This window comes from Nematolebias whitei, chromosome 14 (assembly GCF_014905685.2).
Source record: "Nematolebias whitei isolate Nwh7 chromosome 14, NemWhi1, whole genome shotgun sequence".
Classification (NCBI taxonomy): domain Eukaryota; kingdom Metazoa; phylum Chordata; class Actinopteri; order Cyprinodontiformes; family Rivulidae; genus Nematolebias; species Nematolebias whitei.
This window is the reverse complement of record NC_056511.1, coordinates 35,116,075-35,138,260: the sequence shown is the minus strand read 5'-3', so window position 1 is coordinate 35,138,260 and position 22,186 is coordinate 35,116,075. Positions and strand designations below refer to the sequence as shown.

Here is a 22,186-nt window from a genome sequence, read left to right as displayed (position 1 = left end):
CTAAAAACAAGGCGCCAAAGTTGAAAAAGAAACAGTGTGATTCGGTTAGCAGTGAGGTTCTTTCAACATCATGGTTCTGTTCTGTTAGCGGCATGGTTTTGTTAGCAGGTCCAGTCAGTAGCTTGATGGTAATAAGGACCGCACTAACTTCCCACGGATCCTTATACTGTGTAATTTTAATGGCTTTTGATTCTTTTGACTCAAAATTTTTGATGTGTTGTTCCTATCAAATTCAAAATAACCTTGTTTTTAAAAAAGGTCCATTAAGTTTAAATTAATTATTAAATAATTTAAAGTTTTGCACATTTTTACACAACATCCACACTTTTTTTTTTAGAATTAGTGTTGTAGTCTTTCATTAGCAATGTCAAAATGGACATCAGAAGAAAAAAAAAGTTACCCAACACTTTTTCTATACACTTTGTAGATTTTAAAACCAAAACTAAAACCATAGTGAGTGTAATATTTTGCACATTATATGACCTGCTGTTGGATATTTTATAGCACTCCGGGGAAAAAATGAAATGTTTCTCCAATGGGTGTCAGCACTCTATTATCCCGACAGTTTAACTGCACGAGGTCCTCCTGAGATTCCTTCCCCAGATTTAGCTGCAGATGCTGCTCAACCTGTTGAAGACATAAAGCACTGCTGACAGAGTTGCTTACAGGCACAACGAGAGTGCAGGAAGACGATGAATCATTTGTGCAACAAACCATAAGTGGAATGACCCAGACAGAATCCACAATTACTCAAGAAGAGTCTGGCAGCAGGTCGACACAGGAACTGACTAAATATTTCCGCTTCTAATTGTGCTGGTAGACAAGTGAGCAAACTAACGCAGCAGGTGACCCAGTTTTTCACAGCAGCATTAATAGATTAAAGTTGATCTTAAATAGAAACTGTGTTGGTGGTGCTCATCTTAGATCGCATCTTGTGTGAACTGAAGCTCGGCGCTATGAATGCACTGTGCTGCTTTGTGTGCGTTAAGGTTTTGAATTTCTAAATGCAACATCTGTCTTTTTAAATGGAAAAATAGTTTGGCGTAAAAAAAACCAACTAAATAAGTAGATTATAAAGCATTCACAGATGCAGCAAATGTAGTCGGTGTGTAATCGTGCTGCATTGCATGTTTTTCAGGTGCTGAACGTCAGTGTGATGGAGGGGGAGCAGGTGACGGTGGAGGACACAGGTGGTCAAGAACCTCTCATCCTGGCCAACGAGTCAGTCTTGATGAGGGGCCTTGTTCTGCGCAGCTGGAGCAACCAGATCTCGATCCGTTTCCGAAGCAATCAGCGACTGAATTCAGGATTCCTCCTCCTGCTGCGTTATCAAGGTAAGTTAAGTTTTTCTAAGCTTGATCAGTCCAGCAGTTCTTACACGGGTCTTGATCCAAATGGACTTATGGAGTTGGGAACATTGGAGAAAAATTTTGGATCTGAACAGAACTTGTAATTATTAATTTGTATTTTTTCTTTATTTGTCTGCGGCTGCTGACTTAGGTCGCTATCTATTCAAAAACATCCAACTTAATGACAATTACTTGTTGAAAATTTATTTTTTTCTCTCACATTTCAATTGAATGTTGTGAAATTGGCATATAAAATGACCTAAACATAATTTATTGCTCATAAAATAAGAAAATTACTATTTAAAAACAACACAATAGTGTAAATTTGTGAAAATGAATGACAAAAGACATTTGATGTTTGTGTCAAATTTGTAAAAATGACTTTTTTCATGGGCAGCACGGTGCTGCAGTTGGTAGAGCTGCTGCATCTCAGCGAGCAGGTCACCCCGGTTCAAATCCCGGTCCGGAGGACATTCTTGGTGGAGTTTGCATGTTCTCTCCGTGCATGCGTGGGTTTCCTCCGGGTACTCCAGTTTCCTCCCACAGACCAAAAACATGCATATTAGGCTGATTGGTAGCTCTAAATTGTCCCTAGGTGTGAGTGAGAGAGTGAATGGTTGTTTGTCACATTTGTCTCTATGTGTCCCTGTGATGGACTGGAGACCTGTCCAGGTGTCCCCTGCCTCTTATACAGTGATGGTTGGACATGGGCACCAGTGACTCCCGCGACCCAAAAAGGAAGAAGCGGGTAAAGATAATGGATGGATGGATGGATGGACTTTTTTTCATTCTTCAGCTCTTAAGGGGTTGAATTAACTTTAATAATAAATTGTAAAATGTGTTTTTGGATTTAAATTTACTTTGTTATTGTTAGGTAACACCATGACCATCATAGTTTGAGTTAACTTGGATTAAATGTACCACTTGTAAATCTCATTTTAATTTATGACTCAATGAGTGATCAGTTTTGCTGCTTTATAAAACACAAATTGTGTTAAACAGACAAACTGAAATTTCCCATTAAAACTTATAACTTAAGTTGTAAAATGGAAAAATTGCCAATCTGAGTCAGTGTTGGGTAATTATAAGTGAATGAACGATTCTTAAAAGTGTAACTGCTGAGGGTAGCAACATATTTCTGTGTATTTTTTGCTTTTACCAAACAATGACCCCCTTTTGCAGTTCTTTGTGCACTTTGTTATAAAGTACAAACTAAAGTAAGTTCTCAATCGTCATCGTATAACATATTTTATAGTTTCTAGTCTGCAAATCTGCTGGCTAATAGCAATGAGGACAGAATCGACGTCTACTTTAGACATCTTAATAATGGATTATTCGTTCATTCAACCTTTATTTATACCGGTTAGTTCCCATTGAGCCTTGAGGACTGATTTACAAGAGAGACCTGTTACATACAAACATACAATGTAAATGAGGAAAAGAGAACACGAGGGTGAAGGAAGTAAAAAAAAAAAAAAAACATATCTCACACCATGTCCTGGCAGGGGCACAGTGTGAAAGTTTCAAAAAAGACCTCGCAACATAAACAGTGACATACAATGACATCATAATATATTTATCCATGAGGAAGTCAACAAAGGCGGTGAGTTGTCCGTGGACACTACCAGAAAGTTCCATAGTCCTGATAAGATGGCACAGTGTCTATCAGCGGCACAGTTCTGATAAGGCTCACAGATGTCCTCGGGAGAGGGGGGTAGGAGGAGGAGCAGCAGAGTGTCATTATTCACATAACCTCTGGGAGAATTTGAGATAGCTGGCCTATTCAAGGCCAAGCGAGGTAGCCAGATTTGAGAACATTTGTTTTGGGACAGGCAGACTGCTTGATTTTTTAATGACTGCCTTTACAAGTTCTACTGGTACTTAGGAATGGTGAATCCAAAACAGCCAGATTTGTGGTCACTCCGCCGGGCCGCGCTTATAGCCTTCCCCGAGGTCAAATCCTTCATGCCAATGAGTTCCAGAAGCCACAAATGGTCTACGATTCGCAGGAATTGCATCCAGCTTACGGCTTAGCTCGAAAAGCAATAGAGTCTGGGCACACCTTCCTTTACAAATGGCAGACATCTTCAAAATTGCCAGATCTGCTGCCAACATCTTCCGAATTTGTTGATAAGTCAGAAACTCACCGATTCCAAAAAGCAAAAATCCCGCTATCATAAATCCAATATGTACACGTCTTCTACGTCCTCATCGGACAATACAGAGAGACACACCATCTTCCACTGGCTCCAGGAATCCATGGTGTATCCCAAAGCGAATGTCCCTTCAAGGCATGAGGGCTCTCCTTCACCTTGTATTCCCGTCAAGAAAATGTTATCCGTTGTGTTGAGAGACCAGCTGACCAAATCCATGATTTACAGTTTAGAAGATATGTTTAGAGAGGCTCTGAAAAAGGTTCACAGGACAAAAGAGCAAAAAGCAGGAGGGAGGCAGGAGTGGGTGAAGTGACCGTCTTCATCGAGAGCAAGCAGTAAGTGATTAGATCAAACATATGGAGCTGAAAGCAAACAGTCAGCCAAGCGGTTGGAGTTTTATTAATAATCTTGGTAACAAATGGCATCTGTATAGTTGTTTGCAGTGTTATCTTACACATCAAACTTTCCTTAGAGAGTCTGTTTCAGCTCAGTCCAAAGCTGGCAGTTTAATATCACTGGTGCTGTTGGAGCTGTGCTCCGCCTGCAGGCATTTATTCAAATCTAAAGTACGAGTATTTGCAGCTGACAGACTCTTATTATCACCTTGGCACAGTGTTATTTGTTCGCTGATAGTTTTTTTTTTTTTTTAAGTTTATTTCCTTCTACAAATCTAAGATAACCAGCAAGCTTTCACAACGTAAACATTGTCCTTTCTATCATCTACCTCGCTAAAAGCACACATATTCAGTGAGTCTGACACTGACTCCCTGCAGAGGAGCAACATATTCAGTAAACACAATGCATCAAGCTTTTTCTTTGATTTTTGTTTCTAATGTTGCATTGTTGATGAAACACATAAATGTCAACACTAACCTAGTAATTAGTTTATTTAGTTCATGATTACTATAACTAATAATGTGTTATTGCAGGTATGAGTATGTGCCTATCTGCACAGTTAGAGATGCTTATTTTAGCATTTTCTCTAACAAGGGGTTGTACATTTACAGACATGTAGTCATCTCATATTTAGAAATAAAATGCCCAAGTTAACCATATGTTATTTAACAATGATTAAATGAAAATACTGCAAATAATAATATGGCCTGCTATGTATAAAGGCTTCCTGCATCTTCATCTTTAATCTTAGTAATTCAAACTAATTTTTTAAAGAGTGGTTTTCTTTCATCATCGCAAAGATTACATTTTTCAAGGCGAAATCATTACATGTAATCAAACTGCAGGATGACAAGTGCGTGGCAGAAACAAAGCCTGTAAGCAGAAATAGTTGTCATGTTGTTGGTGAATATGATGGCCTATAATTTCCTGCATATCCCTTGTTCGCTTTTGCATGACATTGATCTTCCATGCCCCTAACAATGTGTGTTTATCTTAGCAATAACACAAAGCAACCACCAATTACATGCCTCATCGATTTTAGTGGATGGAGGTTGGAGGGAGCTGGTGGACAAAACATTCATTCCACCAATTTACTGGGGCGTTTTGTTCAGTAAGAAAATGAAAAGGAGCATCAAAATAATACTGTTGATTGGATTTGCGTTGAGCGTGGTCAGGTTGAATAATGATAGTGAACTATGTTGTTTTATTTTTTTACGTTAGTTGCATGTCAAACGATATCTTTGTTTTTTTCTTCTTTTTTTTAAGAACACCACATCTTGCTGTGAAGCGCATGTTTGTGAAATGCAAGACACACCCTGAATCAATTTTCTGCACATTTTTCCTGTAGTTCTTGGATAAAATCAGATATTTCCAGCAACATGACTGGTCAATTGGTCATCATTAACTTCATGCAGACTCTTAAACTGGTACATTTTCATCTATAAATCACTCCTTGGTCTGCTTCCTTCATGTATCTCCTCCTACATGTCACGTTGTCAGTGCAGTTACAACATGCGCTCTCAGGACATCTTTACCTGCAGTGTCCCTCAGTGCTGACTGAACTCAGCAATAAGGTATTTTTTACTCTGCTCCTGTTTCCTGGAACACCTTGCAAAAAAAACAAAAAAAACATGAAGCTGTCCACTTTGACCTCTTTATGGGATTTTAAACAACTGATACATTCAATAGAAAAATCAAAGCAAACATGTCCCTGTTTTTAGAACTTTAGTATTTTATCTTGTTTTATAAGGTATCTTGATTTGATTTTGGTTCATAACACTACTTTTTATTTTTACTTTATTTGCATTTTATTGTTGTTTATTGCTGTCTGTACCTTATCTGTGATTTTGTCCGAGGCAGGTCTCTCTTGTACATGAGTCCTCGTGACTCAATGAGACTAACATGTATAAATAAAAGTTGAATGAATGAAAAAACAAACAAAAAAAAAAACAAGTCACCTACTTTTTGTGAGCCACTAATTCAGCACTTCAAATTTGGAATGTGGCTGTCAACACCTTAGTTTGGAGCCAGAAGTCATCACAAATTATGTGAAGGTGGGGAAAAAAAATCTAATCTTCGTCTTCTTCTTCTGGCTTTCCCCTCTTCAGGGTCTCCACAGTGAGTCATCCTCCTCCATCTCACTCTGTCCTTTTCATCCTCTGTCCTCACTCCAACTACCTCCATGTCCTCTCTAACTGCATCCATATATCTCCTCTTTGTCTTTTTCCTGGCAGCTGCATTTCTAATATCCTTGTAGCATTATACTCACTGTCCCTCCTCTGGACATGTCCAAACCATCTCAGTCTGGTCTCTCTAACTTTATCTCCCAGTTGTTCAACCTCTTCTGTACCTCTGATGATCTCATTCCTAATCTTATCCATCCTTGTCACTCCTAAGGAGAAACTCAACATCTTCATTTCTGCCACTTCCAATTCTTTCTCAAGTCTTTTAGTCAATGCCACTAGAGAGCACGGCTTGTAAGAAATCAAATATTAGTGATAATTTAATAAGTCAGAATAACAAAATAAATGGTGCTTTGTCACTCTTTCTTTTTAACTGCCACATCAGGTTTTAGCTCTAAATCTGTAAAATTGACTGGGTAGAAGATTTTATTATCATTATTATTGTTATTATTATTATTATTAATATGATTATTATTTTACTAAGTTCAGTTAGCCATGGTGGCTATCTTAAAATGGTTTGACCTCAAAAAGTTAATACTTTAGAGATCTATGTCTAATAATTACTTTATGAATTCTTTATAGGAGTTCATGAGAGTTGTAGAAAACAGTCAAACAAGGTTGATGCCAAAGTGTAAAGTAAAACATACAACATGTGAATTATGTTGGATACTCAGCAGGTACCACAGCAAATTTCTGCTTAATGGCTCTAACATTGGATGAGTTGTAGATAGGCCAGTCACGATAACTAATTTTGCTGGGCAATTAATTGTCTCTGAAATGATTGCGATAAATTATAATATTGTTTGAAATTTGACTAAAATTAGTAATGTCAAATTTGTGAAAAATGTTTGGAATGTAGTACCTTTTTTGACCACTTGATGGCAGCATAAGACCGTTTGAAGGGAAGGATGGATAGTGAGGGAGCGAGCAGCGTGTCTCTTTAAGAAAAATGGGAGGGAGGCCGCATTATGTGGGCTGTCTCTCCTTCCTTTGTTTTGGTTCTCAAAATGGCGGATGCTCTGTGTGGTTTGAACTCTTTAGCATAGCGTTTTTCCCACAAGGCTTTTAATTAAAAAAATCAGTAAACAAGTTTTCAGCTTCTTTTTGCAGAGGAAAAACAACTTTTTACATGAAGGCATGGGTTTCAACCGTGAATTTTGATGCTTCGACAAGACAGAGGGTTTTTTCCCCAAGGTCGAGGTCGGCCTGTTAGCTTAGCTCCTAGCTTAGCTTTTCAGCTTAGCTGCTTTTAACGATCCAAAAATGCAATTTTGTACAGTTAAAATGGATTTTAAAGAGACGAGAAAGGGAGGGGTCAGTGAAGAGCACCGGAGTTGAGCCTTTTGTCATTCAGTGTCTTCAGTAGAAAGAGAGAGACGAAGAAACGAGAAAGCCGATAAATGAAAATTAGGTTGATAATTTTCATTTATCATGCGATTAATTGATTTATTGTTTATTGCGACAGGCCTAGTTGTAGATATTACAGTGCCTTGCGAAAATATTCGGCCCTCTTGAACTTTTCAACCTTTTGCCACATTTCAGGCTTCAAACATAAAGATATTCAATTTTATTTGTTTGTGAAGAATCAACAACAAGTGGGACACAATCATGAAGTGGAATGAACTTTATTGGATGTGTCAAATTTTTGAACAAATAAAAAACTGAAAAGTGGGGCATGCAATATTATTCGTCCCCCTTGCGTTAATACTTTGTAGCGCCGCCTTTTGCTGCAGTTCCAGCTGCAAGTCTCTTGGGGTATGTCTCTATCAGTTTTGCACATGGAGAGACGGAAATTCTTGCCCATTCTTCTTTGCAAAACAGCTCGAGCTCAGTGAGGTTGGATGGAGAGCATTTGTGAACAGCAGTCTTCAGTTCTTTCCACAGATTCTCGATTGGATTCAGGTCTGGACTTTGACTTGGCCATTCCAACACCTGGATACATTTATGTGTGAACCATTCCATTATAGATTTGGCTTTATGTTTTGGATCAATGTCTTGTTGGAAGATACATCTCCTTCCCAGTCTCAGGTCTCTTGAAGACTCAAACAGGTTTTCTTCCAGAATGGTCCTGTATTTGGCCCCATCCATCTTCCCATCAATTCTGACCATCTTCTCTGTCCCTGCTGACAAAAAGCAGGCCCAAATCATGATGCTGCCACCACCATGTTTGACAGTGGGGATGGTGTGTTCAGGGTGATGAGCTGTGTTGCTTTTACACCAAACATATCGTTTTGCATTGTGGCCAAACAGTTTGATTTTGGTTTCATCTGACCAGAGCACCTTCTTCCACATGTTTGGTGTCTCCCAGGTGCTTGTGGCAAACTTTAAACACTTTTTATGGATATCTTTGAGAAATGGCTTTCTTCTTGCCACTCTTCCATAAAGGCCAGATGTGTGTAGTGTACGACTGATTGTTGTCCTATGGACAGACTCTCCCACCTCAGCTGTAGATCTCTGCAGTTCATCCAGAGTGATCATGGGCCTCTTGGCTGCATCCCTGATCAGTCTTCTCCTTGTTTGAGATGAAAGTTTAGAGGGTCGGCCGGGTCTTGGTAGATTTGCAGTGGTCTGATACTCCTTCCATTTCAATATGATTGCTTGCACAGTGCTCCTTGGGATGTTTAAAGCTTGGGAAATCTTTTTGTATCCAAATCCGGCTTTAAATTTCTCCACAACAGTATCTCTGACCTGCCTGGTGTGTTCCTTGGTCTTCATGATTCTCTCTGCACTTTGAACAGAACCCTGAGACTATCACAGAGCAGGTGCATTTATACAGAGACTTGATTACACACAGGTGGATTCTATTTATCATCATCAGTCATTTGGGACAACATTGGATCATTCATAGATCCTCACTGAACTTCTGGAGTGAGTTTGCTGCACTGAAAGTAAAGGGGCCAAATAATATTGCACGCCGCACTTTTCAGTTTTTTATTTGTTAAAAAAGTTTGACACTTCCAATAAATTTCATTCCACTTCACGATTGTGTCCCACTTGTTGTTGATTCTTCACAAAAAAATTAAATTTTATATCTTTATGTTTGAAGCCTGAAATGTGACAAAAGGTTGAAAAGTTCAAGGGGGCCGAATACTTTCACAAGGCACTGTACTTTGTTATCAATTCCTGTCTGAGAGGTCCATAACAAATACTCCACCGGTACATGAGACATTACCATTAAAATACAAATGAACACACACATGTACATACATGCAGAGACATGCAAAATATATCGTCATGTTCGTCTTTGGTGGCTGACATTATAGAAAAACATCAGGGTTAGTCAAAGTTCAAAAATAATCAATCTTTCTCCAGTGTCAACAAGCTATGTAGTGTTAAGAATACACCAAACTCCTATTTCCATTCATCAGGAAATGTGTAGCAATTTACTTTATTATTTATTATAACTGTCAAGGATCTGGCTAATAAAACATTTTCAAATTGAAACAGGACACGTTGAGTCAGTTAGGGGAAAAAAGGCATTTCTCGAAGAGGGTTTTTAGTTTGTGTTTGCTTCGTAAGCAGAGTTTCACCTTGTCCTGTATAATAGGTTGTGAGTAATGTGATTGGACAAGCGTGGAGAAGGAGACAGAAGCATGGAGAGGTTCTCCTCAGCTCGAGGTAATTAATATCTGCTACAGCGTTGGCTCCTTCTGTGATGGCAGACTGATGGATGCCTCTATTACATCAGCAGTGTGCCTGACACTTGGAACATGATTAAAGGCGTGTTTTTTGTTTAATACTAAAATGGGAGAAAGGGGTGTGTTAGGAAGGGGAACACACAACTTCAGGTTCATTTCTTTTTAATAAAACAAAACATGTTTGCATGCAGAGTGTGGTGCATGATTTCATACACTTGTCTTATTATACGACCAAACATTTGCTTTCTGATTGTATCTATATTTTTTAATTTATCTAATATATAGTTAGAGATAACTTGTGTTTTTATATTCTATTTCTATGACGTTGTATTTTTGATAACGTTATTTAATATTTAAGAAAAAAAAAATCCAAAACATAGTAATTCCTGAATCCAATTACAATTATTAATAGCTAAATTTTATAAAACATGTGAGCAAAACATTTCTGTTTATTTATTGATTATATAAATGACACTGATAAAAGATGGTCTAAATCCTAAAACATTACAAAAATGCACATTGCTTTTTAACAAAAATGTATGCATACATAATTAGTGTATGCTTGTAATTAAGTGTTCCTTCCAACACATAAACATTGATCCACCCTACTTACCCAAATTCATTTTCTTTCCAACATGATTTTCTATTCATAACTTCTTCCACTGCTTTTGAAAAACTCACATTGGTATGTACGTCAAAATGTGCAGCTTGTTGAAGAATAGTGAACTACAAAATACTTTTAGTAGAAGCACATTGTATGACATGGGCAAAATTTGTAAAAGCAGAACACTTCCTCTCAGACAGAATATTAAATAATTAAATATTGTTGAAATGGGAAATCTCAACCCTCTTTGCAGCTCTGTAGCTCAGAGAAACTCGCAAGTAAAACCACCATTTAAAGTTTAAACACAACACAGATTGTTGGACTTTATGTAGCTGAACTGGCACTTTGACATATTTTACAGATTTTACATAAAGTGCAAGTTTAGATCGTTTTGAAATTTTACAACATAATATTGAATTTGATTGTGATGATGTCATGTGGTCAAAATAAGAAAAAATTAAAGTTTCCAAACTCTTTTTTTAGCTTTCATTCACCCAGTGCATCTGTCTCTGCTGTAGGACTTACAGTACAGATTGTTCAAATCCAAATCATCAGTGACTTCCATTGCAGCTCAGCATATAAATTATTATTATTATTATTATTTTTATCATTTCAATACTGGAAGTGATGTGACTTTTTAAACCAGTAATAACTCCAGCAATAAACACTGTATAACCACAAAATATTTGACTTATGTAATGACCATGCTGCCACAGATGGTTTAGGACTAATTTGGTATGTTCTGCAGTTTTTGAAGATTGTTTGTTTGAGGCTTATTTTTGACTTTAAGTTTCTGTCTGCTTGCTGTTTTAAGAGTGTTGTTAGAGAGTGAGACACAAGTGTGTGGTTACCATGGTAGCCTCAATGAGCCACTGCCATCAGTTGTGAAATTTGTATTTTCATCTTGGGTCCTTGTACTTCTTTTACAGTTCTTACATCCAAACATGGGCATTTTGTCAGCTTAGATTGTTACAAAAGGAAATTCCAAATGACCATTTGTCTTTATAGAAGATGAAATAGTCATAAATTTAGGCAGTTAGAAGTGTATTTACTAAAATAATAAATAAAATAATACATATTACAACATCATTCCCTGTACGATAATTATAGGTTTTGCACAATACTTGTAAAAAAAATAAAAAAATAATCAAAGTTGAATAACATAATATTTAATATACTCCACGCTGAACTAGTTTGCAATTTCAGTATTTTGTCACATACAGTGTTTATTTATGCCATTGACTGGGAATTGTATTATTATTTTTATATTGTATTATTATTTTTATTAATAATGATGATGATAATAATAATAATAATAATAATAATAATAATAATAATAATTATTATTATTATTATTATTATTATCATTATTATTATTATATTTCTATAATCATCATCCAACCATTCATTCATCCATTCATTATCTTTTACCTGCTTCTTCCATATTGGGTCATGGGGGTCGCCAGTGCCCATGTCCAGCAATCACTGTGTGAAGGACGAGGTACATCCTGGACGGGTTGCAACGCCATCACAGGGCCACATAGAGACAAAGGAGACAAACAACCATTCACTCTCTCACTCACACCTAGGGACAATTTAGAGTTACCAATCCGCCTAACCCACGCATGCACAGAGAGAACATGCAAAATCCACCCAGAAAGGCCCCCGGACCGGGATTGGAACCAGGGACCTGCTCACTGAGAGGCAGCAGCTCTACCAGTAGCACTACCGTGCTGCCCCATTATTATCATAATTGTTAATATCATTATTGTTACATTATTATTGTTATATTATTATTATTATTATTATTATTATTATTATTATTATTATTATTATTATTATCAATATTAACAGAGTCAGAGTTTCTTTATTGTCATTCGCACCTCATGTGGTACATGTGGTGGAGCAAAATTATATACACAGGGTCCCAGTTACATCCAACAATAAAATGTAAAAGAAAAACAATGATAACATCTAAGATGTGAAATAAGAAAAAACATCAACAAAAATACACTAAGCACTCATAGCATAAAAACATTACGTCGAACAGCAGCACAAACATGAGCATGAGTCTGTGCGAGCAGATAAGCATGCATGAACACCTCAACATGAAACAGATTAGCAGCAACGTTGAAACAGATTAGCAGCAACATTGAAACAGATCAGCAGCAACATGATGTGATTTTTTCATAGTGATTATTCTGGTTAGAGATTCAGTGAGTGTAACAAGCTCAGGGTAGAAGCTCATAACTGTTTGTGATGCATCCCACCACAGCTGTATCATCTGCAAACTTAACAATGTGACAGCCTGGATGGGTAGCTGCACAATCATACATGAGCAGAGTAAACAGCAGAGGGCTCAACACACATCCCTGAGGAGAGCCAATGCTGAGGGTTATGATGGAAGAGGAGAAGTTGTGGATCCTCACTATCTGTGGTCTGTTTGATAAGAAGTCTAGTACCCAGTTGCAAATGGAGGGGCTTAGCCCTAGTGTGAATAGTTTGCCCATCAGGGTTTGGGGGATCATGGTGTTGAAGGCAGATGTGAAGTCCACAAAGAGCATACGGACGTAAGAGTTTTTCTGCTCCAGGTGGTTAAGCGCAGTGTGGACCACAGAGGAGATGACATCCTCTGTTGATCGGTTCTCACGGTATGCATACTGATGAGGGTCCTCGTTGATGTTGATGGTTGTTTTGATGTGAGTCATGACCAATTTTTCGAAGCATTTAGCGACTATCGTGTGAGAGCCACTGGCCGATAATCATTCAGACCAGTCACTTTACAGCTTTTTGGGACTGGGATGATGGTGGCAGTCTTCAGGCAGGTGGGAACTGTCTCCAGGGCCAGTGAGGTGTTAAAGATGTTTGCCAGCACCTTGCAGAGCTGATCGGCACATTCTTCCAACTCTTTTCTGGGGATGTTGTCTGGGCCGGTTGCCTTGTGTGGATTAATCCATCTGAAAGTACTCCTTACTTCTGCTGAGGTCATGCTGAGATGATCTTCATCCGGTGGTGAGGTGAGTTTGGTGCTGGGTGGTCTGTTCGGGTCTTCAAAGCGTGCATAGAACTTGTTGAGGGCATCAGGCAGAGATGGATCTTTGAGGCATTGTTCGCTCCTTCCTTTATAATCTGTTATGCAATTAATGCTCCTCCACATGCTCCATGGGTCTTGTGAGGTGAATTGACCCTCATTTAATCATTATTATCATAAAATATATATATTATATACATATATATATATTATATACATATATATATATATATATATATATATATATATATAATTATTATTATTATTGTTGTTATGATTATCATTATTATTGTCATCGTTGTTGTTATTATTTCTATTAACTTTACCTAATAGGTTGTATTGACAAGTAAGTTGGCCAGATTACTCCACTGTCAGTGATTCACCATTTGCCAACTGTTTTGAGCTGCGTTGATTGGATTCAGTCTTTCTTTCCAAAGTTATTTCTGTTTCATGGTCTTTATTGAATAAATGACCATTAAAATCAAGGATTTAACCCAACCACATAAATATCAATAGGCCACATCAGGGCAGAATTATAGTGTCTTGCTTCGCACAACTGAATCACTTTCCCAGAGACAACACTATTGATCTCTGGGTAAAAAGCAGTGCTTTGATTCACAGCCCTGGACATGCGGCTTGGATAGTGACAGTCACGTCCTCCCACACACTGCTTAATAAGAAACTGCTGCTGTATCTTATTTTTTTAATGAAAATAAAAGCTGACAATTCATGACAACTCTCTACAACAGAATTGTGTCTCCTTGAAAACCAATTTTCCTTTAAATGACAGTATAACCAAAATGTAAAATAGTCTCTAAAATAAACTTCTATTAAGTATCTGCACAGTATTCATTGTTTGTTTTGTTTCCTCACCCACATTTCATTATCTCCTGCCCTTACATTGCCAAATTTCATCCAATTCCAGCTTTTTACCTGATAGGATTCAATCTGGCAACACACACGCATACACAAAAGCACATATACTCCTACACATACACACAGAAGGAGCCAATCACACAAGCGTGCAGCAGTTAGCAGACCTGAAGTGAAAAGCATTTTATGTGTTCGTCCAAATTCATTTGGGAACTCACCATTACCAGCGTCCTCATCTCAACCATACCTTCCAACACAACAGCATTTGTCTATTACTGGCTGAAGAGCAGCATTTTCAATTTTTAAGTACTTAAGCAAATGAAGCATGCATGAAAAATAATAAAATATGCATTCAGAGATGGTTTGTGATGCTAATATACAGGTTGAAAAAACACTTGTGCTTTTATATTTGTTGACAGCATGTGCACAAGTAGGGCAGCACGGTGGAGCAACTGGTAGAGCTGCTGCCTCTCAGCGAGCAGGTCCTTGGTTCAAACCCCGGTCCAGGGGCCTTTCTGGGTGGAGTTTGCATGTTCTCTCCGTGCATACGTGGGTTTTCTCTGGGTGCTCCGGTTTCCTCCCACAGACCAAAAACATGCATGTTAGGCTGATTGGTAACTCTAAATTGTCCCTAGGTGTGAGTGAGGAAGTGAATGGTTGTTTGTCTCTATGTGGCCCTGTGATGGACTTGCGACCTGTCCAGGGTGTACCCTGCCCCTCGTACAGTGATTGCTGGACATGGGCACCGGCGACCCCCGTGACCTAAAATGGAATAAGCGGGTAAAGATAATGGATGGATGGATGTGCACAAGTAATCGAATGTTCACACACAAAAACAAAATGTACTGAATGGACAAAAAAATATGTTTGACACGTTAATGAAACGCTTCAATTGCTGTAACTTAATTTATCTGCTTGGATAACAAATCTTTTAGGGCTGATTGTTTTTCTCTTACTACAGTCAAGTCAGATTTATTTTAATGGAGTTGGTGAAACTCATTTTCTGTGATAAATACTTTCATTTTAATGAGCATAATTAAATTTCTTTGAATTCATGCTATTTTAAATGGTAAAGATTTAGTTCAGGTTCTTTTAAGTGGAGTTTTATGAAAAATGAATTAACAAATAATATCTTACCTGTTGTGGATAGCTTGTTGAATGAATCAAGTTTGGACATAAAGTTTAATTTGGATGGATTGATGCTATCACCAAAGTTAGTTACTTAATTGTTAAATTGGCAGCACGACGGCTCAGTGGTTTGTACTGTTGTTTCACAGCAAGAATGTCCTGGGTTCAATCCCCGATTGGACCCGGGGTTTTTCTGTGTGGAGTTTGCATGTTCTTCTTGTGCTTGGGTTTTCTCTGGGTACTCCGGTTTCCTCCCACAGACTAAAAAACATGCATGTTAGGCTGCCTTCAGGCCCAGGCCTTCCTTGCAACAGAGATCTGTGATCTCATTGGGATTTGCCTGGTTCAATAAAGGTTAATAAAAATTAAACAGCTTTATTCTTAACAGTTGTATAGCACCTCATGCAATCCCTTTTTATAAACCCTCACAGTGCCATAAGTTTTGCATAACACAGGCATTTTCCTACAGGAAGTGTTGTGTTCTGCTCAGGAAACAACTGCTGCTGCATTATCAGATATCCATGTAAATAACCACATAATGTAAAGTTTTCATCAATAAAACTATATTGCTCCAAACTGAAGTTGTTCAAGAATCTATCTACAACAGGTTGTTTTAGGAAGCAGAAGTTTGTGCTGCCTGTTCCAATCTTGTTAAATAAATAAATAAATAAAACACACTGAAACATAAAGACTGCCATTATTAAACTTGAGCAAAGGAGACAGTGGTTGATTACTCAACTAAATTTTTGTAATAGCTTAACCCTGGTAAATTGAGAACCAACAAACATCAAAATTCATGCTCAATAATCCTGGTAAAAAACCCAACAATGGTCCGTCAGTTTGTTTTGTTTTGTTGTGTTGAGAAGTGTGGAGTTGAGGAGTGTACTGCTTGGTGGGAAAACAGTTTACTTGTGACTCCTCTGACTGATGAAGCCCTTTGGATGGAGGGTGAACAGTCTCTCAACAAAAAATTAAAATTAAAAAGCAACTGTCCAGATGACCTGACTGACAACAGCAGTAAAGAAATAGAGACAAACCCAGCAGCTTACGTTAACCTGTCAAATGTTTAATGTTAAATATCAGTATTATTGTGAAAAATACTATACATCCAAAAGAAAATATACTCTATTAATGCCAACTTGTTGATGTTTTCAGTTGGTTGTGTCTTGGCTGTTCTGAAAGGAAAAATGTATTAAATTTGTGAAGTACTAAAAAGGGGCAAAAAAAAGGGTATAAGTAAATAAATTTAACCTGAACTGAGATGTCTCAAGACTATTTGTTCTGACTTAAACAAATGTAAAACATTGTCTATGAATATAATGCGTTTTATTCTAATTCCAGGGGATTTAGGCAGATTTTTTTTTCGTTTGGTCTTGAAATTTTAATTGCCATAAATTTGATTTAGACATTAAAAAGAATGTCAATATTTGATATTTTATTTTTTTTTTTTTTTAAAGGAAAACATATAATGCAGGTTGTTTCATTAGGTAAAAACAACTTTCACAATGAAATCTCTGTAAAATCTCTAAAATGTCATTTTCTACTTGTTGAGCTGAGCAGTTTGCACCTCAGTATTCTCCGTGCGTCTGTTTCCTCCCTTCAAATCATTGACAAGAAAGCAACAAAAGACATACGCTCCACATCTGTTTCCCGGGGCTCTACAGTACCAGCTAATCTCCCTGCCTGTCTGCACTGTGGATCTATTATTTCTAATGGCAAAACAATCAGGCTTTATGGCCCAGCTCCACATCCACTGGAATGGAAGCAGCACGTAATTTAATACTCTAGGAATTGGCTCCGCAATTTTTGCCTCCAGCTCCCCCATTGTATGCTCAATAGGGATTTAAATGCTGCTATGATAATGGCAATAACTAGGTTCATTGGAGCTAGTGATAAACTATGAATGAAATGGATGACCCTAGGGCAGTGTGCTTCGTCCCCGTGGCTCCCTGATTTACGGCAAAGCAAGAGCTTGTTTCATAACGATGGAAACCAGTGGTTTGTGCAAATAAAACACACGTCAGTAGTTTCACTAACCTTTTGGCATTGTTTTCCCTCATGTTTGATTCCAAAAGCTGATAGAATGATGTTACTCAATAGACAATTTATACTCAAGGTAAAAATAAAATGGGAGGGTGGGGGGGGGGGGATCAATAACCTGTTGTTTTTCATCTACAAATTATTGAAAAGAAACATCTTCAAAAACCAGTCTACAACAAGAATCCAGTTTATTTTCTGTTGATTAACCTTCAGTTGACCAGCATTCTTTGCATGCAACGTATTTTCATCCCAGTGCGTCAAATACTGGCTTTGTAGGAAATCTGGTTACATTTCTGGTTTCCTTCGGTACCAGAGCTCTGAGACAAGAGCCGCGACCATTTTTGATAATGAAAAACAAACACAACAAACAAAAAGCAATATTGTTCTGGAATATTTACTTGTGAATAAATCAAAATGTGCTTTCAGTTATCTTGACATCATCCTACAAACACAAGGCTGTTTATTTTACGCATCCATTTTTGTTTCTTTTATATATAGCATTCATGTTCAGATTATTTTAGTGTTTAATAATGTTTAATCATCACCTGGTAGATATAGAAACTGAACAGGAGAGACTGAGCCTCCAGGTTTGGAGCCTTATATTTAGCCATTGTCAATAAATAGGCATTTATATATTTTTGTAAAACTGTCATAAAATTAGTCTATTTCAAACATGACATTATAAAGAGACAGGGGCAGGGCTAGAGATGTGGCCGTGGTGGCAAATGCCACCCCTGGCACCTGATTGGCCACCCCCAGGTGCCACCCTGAAATAACTGACAAGTGGGGTGGTGATCACATGTGGCATCAAAATACAGGCAATTAGAGCAAAAAAGGAGTAATTAACTATCAAGCAGCTGTTGTCTGGTGTAGAGGGAACCTATCAGTGTGTGGCAAAAAATAATAATTAAGCAACTGAACCAATAAATTAACATAATGTAACATTTGTGTGAAATAGTTGGTTTAAGAACCACCTATCCATCCATTATCTTTACCCGCTTATTCCATTTTGGGTCACGGGGGTCGCCGGTGCCCATGTCCAGCAATCAATGTGCGAGGGGCGGGGTACACCCTGGACGGGTTGCAAGTCCATCACAGGGCCACATAGAGACAAACGAGACAAACAACCATTCACTCTCTCACTCACACCTAGGGACAATTTAGAGTTACCAATCAGACTAACATGCATGTTTTTGGTCTGTGGGAGGAAACCGGAGTACCCAGAGAAAACCCACGCATGCACGGAGAGAACATGCAAACTCCACCCAGAAAGGCCCCTGGACCGGGGTTTGAACCAAGGAACTGCTCGCTGAGAGGCAGCAGCTCTACCAGTTGCGCCACCGTGCTGCCCCAGATTTAGACTCAATAAGTCTTAAAATTAGCTGTTATAGCCATCAGAATTTAGCTTTGGTGGCCATCTTGGATTTTTATATTTGAATTTAAAATCTGTTGTGCATTGCTCTCTGTGGGTTCTGAAAATTGTCAAGAAGAAATGTTTCTTAGTAACAGGTTGGAGAAACAAAATATATATTTTTTGTTTGTATGTGTCCCCCTAAGAAACACCTTTGTCATCCCGTACAAAAATGTTTAGCTCCACCCCTGTAAAGAGAGGATGGAAAATGGATGAAACTAGATTTTTATGTAAAACACCTTCACTTTAGCCAAAACCTTTCTAAATAACACCATGTTTCTTTTGTATAGTTAGCTTTCATTATTTTACTGTAAATGTTTACTACAAAGACAAAGTTCTAATGAAAAGAATATAAAGACTAATCAACAGAATCATAATGTTTTATACAAAACAGTTTACTAAATACATTTCACAAAATTATAAAACTTTTATTGACTCCCATATTTTTCCAGCAGTTTTACATGAAATCATAAAATAAAAAATTAATAACTTGACTGTTTTGAAAGGAAGGTCAATTCAATTCAGTTTATTTATATAACGCCAAGTCACAACAGAAGTCATCTCAGGGCACTACACAGGAACATTCATATACATAAAAAATAATTTAACATTATTTATCTGAGGAGCAGACTGCTTTGAATTTAACTCCATCACGGACACTCATCTTGTGCAAACATGAAGGCGACAGTGGAAAGGAAAACCTCCCTCATGAGGAAGAAACCTTTAGCAGAACCAGGCTCAGGACAAACGACCATCTGCTTCGACCATCTGGGTTTGAGAGAAACAGGAAGAAGGAACAGATACACATTGGCAGGTCGAGAATACATGTTAAGACAGAAATAATATCAAATTAAAACTATTCATTTTAAGAAATTTGTTAAATTTGTCCTCCAGTAGTCTAAGCCTATAGCTGCATCACAAGTCAACCCTAACTATAGGATTTATCAAAAAGGAAAGTCTTCAGTCCAGTCTTAAAACTGGACAATGTGTCAGCCTCATGGACAGAAACTGGAAGTTGGTTCCACAAGAGAGGAGCCTGATAACTGAAAGATCTTCCTCCGATTCTGCTTTTGGAAACTCTAGGAACCGCAAGTAAACCTGCAGTCTGAGAGTGAAGTGCTCTGTTAGGAAAATATGGAAAAATATGATCTTGATGGAGCTTGGTTGTTGAGAGCTGTGTAGGTTAGAAGTAAGATTTTGAATTAAATTCTGAATTTGACAGGGAGCCAATGGAGAGAAGCTAAAACTGGAGAGATATGATCTCTCCCACTAACTCCAGTTAAGACTCTGGCAGCAGCATTTTGGATCAACTGAAGACGTTTTAAAGAAATATTTGGACACCCAGATAATAAACCATTGCAATAGTCCAGTCTAGATGTGAAAAATGCATGAACCAGTTTTTCTGCATCATTTTTAGATAAGATGTTTCTCATTTTAGTGATTTACGCAGGTGGAAGAAGGTGGTTCTAGAAATGTTTTTAATGTGAGACAAAATACATATCCTGATCAAAAATCACACCAAGATTTTTGAAGTTCAACGATTTTCAGTCAGGTCATCTGGACAGTTTCTTTTTTTGCTGAAACGTTTCACCTTCCATCCAGAAGTCTTCATCAGTCAAGGAAACACACAACATAAAACTGATTCTTCCCCCAAACAGCTTACTTCAAAGTGGAACAAACCAGTTATGTTGGTGCTAAGATGGTGTCTTTGGCACGCCCCCTCCTCTGTTGCTGGCCCTCTTCCTCGTCAACAGTCATGTCAAACTGGTTCAAAACCAAAAAAGTCCATGCTCAATAATCCAGGTATACAATCCAACAATTTTCAGTCAGGTCATCTGGACAGTTTCTGTCCATGGAAGTGAAACATTTCAGTAAAAAAAGAAACTGTCCAGATGACCTGCCTGAAAATTGTTGGATTGTATACCTGGATTATTGAGCATGGACTCTTTTTTTTTAAGATTTGAAGTTGCCTTAATTCTAGCTGAATGAACCTATGTAGACAAGCTGGAGGCAGGTTCTGTACCAAGGATTTGAATTTCAATGTTTAAAACAAGGAGAATGACTAGACATGACATAAACTAGAGTGATCAGAAATTACCAGTTTGATCTGACAGTGAAGTGTAAAATATAAAAAAAAAAAAAAAAAAAAAAAAAACTGGGAAAGGTGATGAGTATGTTTCCACAGGTGAGCTGAAAAGTTTTGGAACAAGTGATATCTGAGAACCTGGAATCAGTAAGACTGAGTAAACCGGGAGGCTACAACCTGAACTACAGAACTTAACACAACTAAACAACCAAAACAGCTTTACAAACCATGAAACTCTAAAAAAAAAAGAAAAGAAAAACATGGCAAGCATGACCAAATTGTGTTTCTGTCTCTTTTGAATGAAAACTCTTAGGTTACTTTTTATAATCCAGCCCTAAGTTTAAAAACAGTGGAATCAAAGTGCCACACTGGTGGCTTCTGAATAAATCAAAAGCCAGTTAGCAGATTTATGATGGCAATAAAGCCACCATGAGGTATAGCCAAAAGCTAAACTTAAATATTACACACAATAAATCTAGCAAATCTTAATTACCGCTAGCACAAACATCAAGCAAGAGCAAAGACCCAACCTTTATTGATTAAACTAGTTGTGCAGTTACTAATTGTGCAACCTTGTAGTCATTTATCTTTAATTAAATCATTAGTCTAGTTTGCACAGACTATTGTCGAATATTCTCCTGATTCAGTGAAGGCAACATTTCTGCCTTGTGTTCTCAGAATGACCTTAACATTGTGACTGATGTGTCCTCGGTGACACTCTTTCCCTAAGAGATGATACTTCTAACCTAAGTTAGGATGGTTAGGTTAGCATTACTAGTCCAAGTAGATTCAAGGATACTGACTTTAAAAAGTTTTCTGTTTTATGGAACTTCACCAGCACTGGGCTTTTGTAGCACAAACTTTATTGAGTCCAATTATTCAGCCATTTCAATTGTTCCCGCATTTCAAGAAGTTTAAAAGTTCTCCTCTGGTCATTAAAGTGCCTACACTAATGAGGTAGAACCGTGCGGTTATTAGACAGGAGGAGAAGGTTGTTTAATAGCTTCCATTAAAGACTTGCTTAGCTTACTTCATTATCTATGCTAACTCCCTCTCATTCTACACCATTTATTTAAAAACAGCGACAGGACAACAATGCAAAGCAACTCCAGGAACATTGATCTTACCCTACAGCAATCGTGACTCTTTGACAGCCACTGCACAGGCTATTCTTCCTCCACTATCATGCCACAGACCCACAGTGATATCGAGTTTATCAGCAATACCTCCATTTGTCAGCCTACTTGCAGCTGCATGAATCACAGAGCTCTGGTAATTACCATATTGCTCC

At 37.8% G+C, this 22,186-nt stretch overlaps 1 protein-coding gene across 1 annotated transcript in view; it reads left to right on the top strand.

Annotated features, from left to right (window-relative positions):
- The window catches only part of LOC119420642 (seizure protein 6 homolog), a 199,489-nt gene that overhangs the window by 149,920 nt on the left and 27,383 nt on the right, over window positions 1–22,186 (top strand). Inside the window, exon 4 of the mRNA XM_037688061.1 lies at window positions 1,139–1,334. Within this exon, the coding sequence (XP_037543989.1) occupies window positions 1,139–1,334 (196 nt within the window). The remainder of the gene's footprint in view (window positions 1–1,138; window positions 1,335–22,186) is intronic.